Source organism: Triticum dicoccoides, chromosome 1B (assembly GCF_002162155.2).
Source record: "Triticum dicoccoides isolate Atlit2015 ecotype Zavitan chromosome 1B, WEW_v2.0, whole genome shotgun sequence".
Lineage (NCBI taxonomy): Eukaryota > Viridiplantae > Streptophyta > Magnoliopsida > Poales > Poaceae > Triticum > Triticum dicoccoides.
The window spans coordinates 70,911,023-70,920,059 of record NC_041381.1 but is presented as its reverse complement, the minus strand read 5'-3'; the positions used below and the strand labels follow the sequence as shown (position 1 = coordinate 70,920,059).

The 9,037-nt window shown below is 45.7% G+C and overlaps 2 protein-coding genes across 2 annotated transcripts; both read right to left on the bottom strand.

Moving 5' to 3' along the window:
* Window positions 1–4,484: 4,484 nt before the first annotated feature.
* LOC119350162 (disease resistance protein Pik-1-like) lies at window positions 4,485–4,886 on the bottom strand. The gene has a single exon (XM_037618126.1). The coding sequence runs from the start codon at window positions 4,884–4,886 to the stop codon at window positions 4,485–4,487; it is 402 nt and encodes a 133-aa protein (XP_037474023.1).
* A 3,021-nt stretch (window positions 4,887–7,907) lies between these two features.
* On the bottom strand, window positions 7,908–8,739 carry LOC119301566 (disease resistance protein Pik-1-like). Its single transcript, XM_037578563.1, has one exon. The coding sequence runs from the start codon at window positions 8,682–8,684 to the stop codon at window positions 8,274–8,276; it is 411 nt and encodes a 136-aa protein (XP_037434460.1). The 5' UTR covers window positions 8,685–8,739; the 3' UTR covers window positions 7,908–8,273.
* Between the last annotated feature and the right edge of the window lie 298 nt (window positions 8,740–9,037).

The window sequence follows — 9,037 nt, the reverse complement described above, 5'->3', positions numbered from 1 at the left end:
GTATGGGTCATGTTTGTAGTACCTGTAGTATATGTCTCCCTCTGTATGTACGTATATCTTAGGAGACAAGATACCGATCGCACCCTTTGTACCTATATATATGTGCCTAGTGCACGATCAATCAATCATCGATGCACCAAATCATTCTCTACAACTAACATCAGTTCCGCTACGTGTAAATTTCTCAGCCATGAAAAACCCGGCGCGGCAAAGCACGTGTATGCTTCTAGTATATAGGAGTACTATATAGCGAGAAAGCAGAGTAGCAGCTTCGTCGGAGGTGGCTAAATTCGGAAAAGAATCCTGCACGACCGGGTCGTATAGTCGCGATGGTGAGACCGCCTCCCGCAGCTGACACGTAGCGGAACGGATCTCAAAGCAATTGGGGGTACTTATCCTCTGATTCCCAGCAATAAGTACTGAAATCTCCTGTCTCCGGTGCCGTCTACTCTCCCCCGCCGTCCACGACCATCCTCCTCTGCGGCCCGACAGCTCTCCCATGGCGGCACAACTCTGCTTGTTGCGTTTCATGGCCTCCCTCATCGATGTCCCCGCTTGCACCGGCGCATTCTTAACGGGCACACTACACAGGTTCAGATCCTAGGCGTGACTTTTTCTCCCAGAATCTTTGATTGCTTAATTTCACAACCACAAAATTGGTATAAAATCGATGTAATTGACCCTCCAAAGAGTTGCAGCAGATAGCAAAACCACAAATTACGGCCGCATCTTCTAGCACTCAAATCCGAAAGTATCATCATCCATCGGAACAGGATCCCCTCTGTCATACTTCCTATGTACTGTACTTCAGAGATCCTAAATTAAGATTACAATAGTTTTCATCACCAGGCTCCATGGCACTCGCTGCTACGACTTAGTCGCCTTGACGAAGACAGTGTACTCGGCGACAGTACGGAACTTGAAGCCGGAGTCGATGGTGCATGCAGCGGAGGCATCGGTGAGCGTGGACGGAAAGCCGGGGCGAGCTTCCGACCTGCCGAGAAGCACAGCCATGGGCGGAAAATAGAGCAGGGGCGGAGCAGCTGCCCTTCTACGACAAAGGGGGAAGAGAGTTGCGGCGGATCTAGCAGCGAGCACCGGAGGGTAGGGCGGAGCGTCGGCACTGAAGAAGAAAACGGGATTTGGGACTGGCCTTGTTGCTTTGAGCTCCGCTCCGCTACGTGTCAGCTGCGGGAGGCGGTCGCGATGCTCAAAGCACCAACAACAGACATGTCACAACACCGCTCTCTCGTCGAAGAGATTAGCAGCTTAGCACGCCGTCATGCTAGAGAGCTTGTATTCGTGCAGTGTAGCAGTTGGCAGAATACCGTGAGTCATGAGTTGGCCGCATATGGCCGTAGCACCCCACATACGGCAGTCTGGTTCGTAGGAGGACCGGACTTTCTTATAAACTTGGTTAAGGCCGAGAGGCCTCCTTGAGTAATTAAAGTTTTTTCCCCTTGCAAAAAATGCTCTTGGTAGCTTCAGAAGTGTCGTTTGCATTGAGTGGTCAATTCAGTTATTGGAATTTTGTTATAATGTTTTTTACACAATATCAAAATTATGGTCCTGATTAAAAAAAATCAAAAGTATCACTTCGTCGGTCCCATGTCGAACGAAGAGTGACTGTTCATCTGCTTATGGGCCAAAGGTGCCCTTTTCGTGTATGGTCATGACGCAATCTTCCTTTGCTTCGGACCCGAAACAAAAGGACTACACCTACAGTAAGCTAAGGCAAACTCGTGTCCCTGCCATGCCATCAGGACCGTATCAATGACGAGAAATTTTATTCAGACCAAACTTGAATTGTGCATCGTGAAAAATAAGGGAGTGTTCGGTTCATCTCCGCTCCTCTAACTCCGCTTCCGGAGCGGACGAGACTGCAGCTCACTTTGACGGAGCTGCCAAAACCGAGCTGCACAACTCCGCGGAGCGGATCGATTCTGAATAGGGCCTAAATTTTGCCTTTCAATGTACATCGCCCGTCACAACTCACAAGCCTACATCGTGCTTGGTGAGAAATTTTTCAATTACTCTCATCCATCTATTCATCTAGATATTCCTAACCTTGTAAACATTCACCCTATTGTTGTCATTGGTCGCGCGCATCATAATCCGTGTCATCCGTGGGCTTGGAGTGAAGAGTGCCTCTTGAGCTTCTGTGCAAATAAAGAGTCACTATTCAGCCTATACGTGGACGAAAAGGGCCTCTTAAGCCAGGCCGCGGGATGAAGAGTTACTGTTAGTTCAACATGGAACGACGGTGTGATATTTCTAAAATTATTGAACCCATGATATTACATTAGAATCAGTTGATCAGTAAAAATGAATAAAACACGTGTCAATTATTAGGTAGAAAGCTTCTTCTAAACATCTTGTGTACTCCAGACTTTTCTATTTAGATATATCTAATTATAAACATGGCTATCAAATACATTTTTACACCACAATATTTATAATTGTTTATTTGGATAGTAAACCACACATACATATACCTATATTACTGCAAGATTCATAAATTAATTCAAAAAGGCATGTAATTTTTCTGTTCTGATATTAGCACATTTAAGTGGAATTGATTTAAATATTTTTAAGCCATATTATATTGAAAATTGTAAAGAAAAATGTAGTTTAACTTACCATAGCAATTAGCTACGACTGTAAGTCTGTAATTAAGAAAAGACTTTTAAACAAGTATTAAAGTTTATTATAAATAGTGATGCTGCACGTGAGTTTCGTGGTATAAATTGTTATGTAATTCTGTTGTATATGAGTAAAGAAGTGGGCGATCCCTCATAGCCAGTTCGTTTTGAACTACTACCCCTATTTGACAACCAATTTACATCGAAATTGTTACTCGGTCTAGACTAACAGAGACCGAAAACACACCCTAACATCTCTCCCGATCCGCTCCCCCTCGCGTTTGTCTCACCGTACCAGCCGCGTGAGCCCTCGAGCTACAGTTCCCGCCTCTAACCGGCGACCCTGACCTACCGCTGTCAAATTCGTTTGCAGCAATCACCCTACTCCGCCGCATCATCCCGTACGCCAGGTTAGCTGTCTTTATCGTACCTGCCCGCCCGTCTCCTTTCCGCCCGGCCCAGTCTTCACCAAGCCGGCAAACGATTTTGTGGGCAGATTCACAAAATCAGGTTCTGGAAAATTTAGAGATAAAACGAACTGGCCTTGAGGCAGGGCTCTTTTAGGTGCTAATTAAAAAAATGTAAACTTATTTCCCTATGTACAACAATGAATATGATTCTCCCACACCTTCAACAAATGTTCCAAGAGTTGGATTGTTGGAGTCAATGATTGATATCCAGGATTTGTGGTCTTTCCCTGCTAACAATATATCTATGGTTTCTTTCACCATGACCTTAAGTATGATCTTCTCATATCCTAAGAAACAGTCATCCCAGGTAGATTTTATTTTATCCAGCTTGCATCTAGTTATTTTCATGATAACCTTGAATAACAACATCTTTCCAATTAATTGGTTATAATAGTTCAAACAGCGACATGTTTTTTCTAATTTAGAATGATGAAATTGCTCTCGCACGGAGCTTAGCACCTCTGCAACTACCTGTAGTGTTAGTCGTTTGCAGCACGGCTGTTTTCCACTATTAAGCAAAGCACTCGTTCCTGGCCATCATTTTTAATTTTTGCAAAGTGCTTGGCCATTCTGGTATATATTGCCCCTGACGATCATGCTACAAGACAAGAAATGTGGTGTGGTGTGATCATACTACGAGCACGAGACAGGCCAGCATATTCTTGCAGATCCGGTTCGAAGCATCTTGAAGAAATAGCGACACATTCATCCTGCAGTGTGATGTTGCATACCTCCATGACAAGACACCTGTGAACCATCCTTCTTTCTCCATAACGTGTGAGCTTCTTCTTTTTTTGCGGGAGAAACTTTCAAACTATTCATCTTCAATCTTGGTAGTATAGAGAATACTAGAAGTAATAGCGTGTGAGCTTGGCAGCTGAAATATTTCGAATTGGTAAAATTCTTTGCCAATCTCAAACTTTTAGCAAACGCGATTACTTTGTTTCCCCGTCTCCAGATAACCGTTACCATTATACAGATTTGTTGTAACCATCTGAATTGAGGGCTGCCGCCTGCCGATTACGGAGTTGAGCAGAAGATTTTGTCACGCCCCATGTCGTATAAATCATATTCATTTTCCGGGCGCGTGACAGATTTTTGTTGGACTCGAAACCGGACTTGTCATGCTGACGGTCCGCTTGTTTTTTTTGTCAGAAACTCTGCTCTTTGAGAACACAAGACCCGAAATCGAAGGAAGCTTAACTAACTGAAACTCGACACAGCAGCTAGCTGAACCTTAGTAGATACTCCTTCCTCAAAGTCCGATACCACCATGAAAACTTGAGAGGTGCCGAGCTCTTGATCGTCAAGTACGACCGGCAAAAGTCCATACAAGTAATCAACGCGCTACCCTATCAGCATGTGATGTGCTCTACATTACCGAACATGTGCCCGGCTCCGGCCGCGAGCATGGGTACCCGTACGCCTCGACGGCGGAGTGCTGCTGCTCGTAGAAGAAGTTGACCGGCGCCGGTTGCGATGGGTAGTAGCAGCCGTACGGGTAGTATTCGACCACGGCCGCGGCCGCCGGCTTCTTCCCGTCCTCCTTCTTGACGTCGCCGACCTGCACCAGCTCCGCGTGGCCGACCTTCCTGCGCAGCGCGCTGGTGAGCTTGACGGAGTCGACCCCGTGGCCGACGACCACCACCTGGTCCTTGCCGTCCCCGGCCAGCGCCACCGAGTCCACCCCCGGCGTGGCCGCCACCAGCGCCAGCGCTTTGGACCGGCACCTGCTGCTCGCCATCTGCACTGCGATCACGATCCTCTGCGTCATATTAAGCTGGCTGCCGCGTCTGGTTGTGTGTGGAGGTGGAGCTTGCAGTGGGTTGGAAGCAGAGTGCCCTTCGATGCAAGGCTGCAATCTGTTTTGAATATGCCAGGGAAAGATCTGTTTTGAATATGGATTGATTGATTTTTTTCCTCTCCTCACCCAAACAATGAAGGAAAGCGTGCAAGGGAAAGATCTGTTTTGAATATAAATTGATAGATTGATTAGATTAGATAGATACATTAGGAAAGCATGGTGAGGGGTAGATTAGGAAAGCGTGTTTTTTTTGTGTTGTTTTTCTCCCTGGTTTTATATCCATCGGTTTTGCAGGGGAGAGGAAAAAATTGGTGAGGTGGGATTAACTGGTGGAGGTATCGTTCGATGGGGTGGGGGATGACGGAAAAAACCAGCAAAAATAAACCTTGGATATTATTCACCAACTCGGACATTAGGAATAGAGATAAACGGAGGAAAACCCCTGTGCATCACCTGTCGATTCTAGGAATTGAACTCAGGTTGTTGGGATGCACAACCGCAAACCCAACCACTGAGCCAAGGCTCTCTTTGCAAAAACTCAGGTCTGCTGTGTGTTCTGTTCTTCGACGATGGAAGGAGCTCTCTCCGATCCTTTTCCTCGAGAGCCACCTTCATGCTCCGGCCGCTGCTCGCTCAGCTCCCTCTAGATACAATCTACCATGACCTAAATTGTACATATATCATGAACTTCTGACTATACTTTGCTTTTGCACATGTTTCAGCTACTGTAATTTTATTGGTCTGCTGAATGCTGAATCTGTCTAAGATTGGTATGTTCTTACAGGCATCTGCAGCAATGCAGAAACTTAGCCAATGGGCAATTGCTGCATAAAGACAGATGTGGTTCATTGAGCCAATTCAACATGGAGGCCTTTGTGCAGCCTGGTCTCAACATATGCAGTCAAAGCATCATCTCCAGGTAAGAAAAGATATTTATGACAAGGACTTGCAAAGAATATCATCCCCTTTTGAGAATATCTAGGAACCATGTTCCAGAATGATGCAAGGAAACAGAGCGGTAGCAGAAAAAATGGAGTTCTTTCTTAGATACATTTACATGTTAAGATGAACTATTCACATAGATACTTTTACGATGGCACCAATATCAACATCAGTAGTTGTTTCAACCGTTAAATATACTGCATACAAATGAAAAAAAGAACATATGCTTAAGTTGCAGCACAATGTGTAGAAAAGTTCATGCCAGATTCTTACCTTCCTTTGTCTGCAAAATTTGTTGTCTTCGTCTGTGCATACATGCAGCTTGACTTATGGTCTAATTGAGTTTATTTATGTATCAAATATGTACAAATATGCATGGGAAAAACTGCATTTTTCAGTTACATGCTTATCTACTTCACATCTAATGTGTCAATCCCAATGTGCCATAAATTTATCTTTCCAGGAAAAAGAATAGAAAAAGGAAGAGAAGGAGACAATGCTGAAGCACAAGAGCGAGAGGCTAGCGGAAGTTAAAGCAGTAAACAATTAGCATTTTTGGGTAGAGAGGTGGGTGAGTGAGGAGGATTAGCATCTAATAAGAACCCTGTAACTATGGTGGAGGCACTCTTTGCCTTTCTTCTTTAATATATGATATGCACACTCGTGCATATTCGAGAAAAAAAAAACTATTAGCATTTTGAATGATTAGGGCCTCGTGGTGTTGGGAACATTACAACCATGGGGAAAGCTAATTTTGGTTGCTTGTTTAGCATAGAAGCCACCATATGCTCATTTTGGTCGTATGTCACATCCAAAAACATATATAATTTTCCTTTTGTTGCACAACATCCTTATATATGGTCGTTTCTAGAAACATATGTATTTGGTCGTTATGTTTATCGATGAAGTTTAAGTTTTAGGATGAGCCCCATTTGTAAATTATGTATAAATAGTGTCATTTGTCTTGATTGCCTGAACAAAGTGAATGCATATTGAATAAGCGATTTGTTGCCCACATCAATTTGCTTTTGCTAGCGAAATCAACGTGAAGGCATAACTGCCGATAACTGCAGTTTTTGTGCCATGGCCAATCTGCCGGGAGAAAACTAACTGCCGGGAAATACATGTGTGGGGGCAGTGAAACTGTCGGGAAAAGTTTATCTGCCGGGGAAAGTAATCCCCGGCAGCCGTTCTTGTGGCAGTTCTATCTGTCGGGAGAATTGCTCTCCCGGCAGTTTATCTGCCCTCTTAAGGGGTTTCTCCCGGCAAATTACATGCCAGTGCATTGGTGTTGTGGTGGAGTGTCTTCACCGCGCCCGCTCGCCCGTCTCCTCTCCGCCTGGCCCAGTCTTCACCAAGCCGGCAGATGATTTTGTGGGCAGATTCGCAGAATCAGATTCTGGAGAATTGAGAGGTGAAACGAACTGGCCTTGAGGCAGGGCTCTTTTAGGTGTTGATAAAAGAAAAGCAAACTCATTTCCCTATGTACAACAATGAATATGATTTTCCCACACCTTCACCAAATGTTCAAGAGTTGGACTGTTGGAGTCAAGGATTGATATCCAAGATTTGTGGTCTTTCCCTGCTAACAATATATCTGTAGTTTCTTTCACCATGACCTTAAGTATGATTTTCTCATAAAGACCCCTAAGAAACAGTCATCCGAGGTAGATTTTATTTTATCCAGCTTCCTTCTAATTATTTTCATGATAACCTTAACGAATAACAACATCTTTCAATTAATTGGTTATAAAAGTTCAGACAGTTATTTTGGGACGGCGGGAGTACAAGACAAGAAATGTGGTGTGGTGCGATCATCCTACGAGCACGAGACATGCCAGCATATTCTTGCAGGTCCGGTTAGAAGCATCTTGAAGCAATAGCGACACATTCATCCTGCAGTGTGATGTTGCATACCTGCATGACAAGACACCTGTGAACCATCCTTCTATCTCCATAACGTGTGAGCTTTTTTTTGTTTTTTTTTGCGGAAAAAACTTTCAATCTATTCATCTTCAATCTTAGTATTACAAAGAAACATTTGAGGTAATAACGTGTGAGCTTGGCAGCTGAAACATCTAAAATTGGTAGAATTCTTTGCCAATCTCAAACTTTTAGCAAACTTGATTACTTTGTTTCCCCGTCTACACACATGTGAATAGACCAGCGGTGAGGTTGAGAGGTGACGCCTGCCGATTACGGAGTTAGCAGAAGATTTGTCACGCGCCATGTTGTATAACTCATATTCATTTTTCGGGCGCGTGACAGATTTTGTTGGACTCGAAACCGGATTTGTCATGCTGACGGTCCGCTTGTTTTTTGTCAGAAACTCTGCTGTTTCAGCTGCGGGTCGCAGGCAAAAGTCTATACAAGTAATCAAGCTACTACCCTATCACTATCAGCATGTGATGTGCTCTACATTACTGAGCAGGTGCCCGGCTCCGGCCGCGAGCATGGGTACCCGTACGCCTCGACGGCAGCAACAGCAGGGTAGTGCTGCTGCTCGTAGAAGAAGTTGACCAGCGCCGGTTGCGATGGGTAGTAGTAGCCGTACGGGTAGTATTCGACCACGGCGGCCGGCGGCTTCGTCCCGTCCTCCTTCTTGGCGTCGCCGACCTGCAGCAGCTGCGCGTGGCCGACCTTCCTGCGCAGCGCGCTGGCGAGTTTGACGGAGTCGACGCCGTGGCCGACGACCACCACCTGGTCCTTGCCGTCCCCGGCGAGCGCCACCGAGTCCACTCCCGGCGTGGCCGCCACCAGCGCCAGCGCCCTGGACCGGCACCTGCTGCTCGCCATCTGCACCGCGATCACGATCTTGTGCGTCATATTAAGCTGGCTGCTGCGTCTCTTTGTGTGTGGAGGTGGAGGCGTGGAGCTTGCAGTGGATGAGAAGCAGAGTGCTCTTCGCCGCAAGGCTGCAATCCGTATATATATGGCCAGAATCAAAGAGGTTGGACGAGCGAGAAAGCAGAGCAGCAGCTTCGTTGGAGGTTTCGACACTGATGAAGACGCGGTGTGCAGGAAGACTTGTTTTGTTAGGACTTGGGTGGGTCTTTTGGGCTTCTACACTGACTGCGCTCTGTCTCGTTGCCTCGGACGGACGCGCAAGGATACGCGTTGTCAGTTTTGTCCCGTTGCCAGGGCTACTCCACTTGTAGCACCCACACTAGAAACAAGTT

Coding starts and splice junctions, on each gene's coding strand:
- LOC119350162 (XM_037618126.1), bottom strand. CDS start 4,886: ATGACGCAGAGGATCGTGATCGCAGTGCAGATGGCGAGCAGCAGGTGC.
- LOC119301566 (XM_037578563.1), bottom strand. CDS start 8,684: ATGACGCACAAGATCGTGATCGCGGTGCAGATGGCGAGCAGCAGGTGC.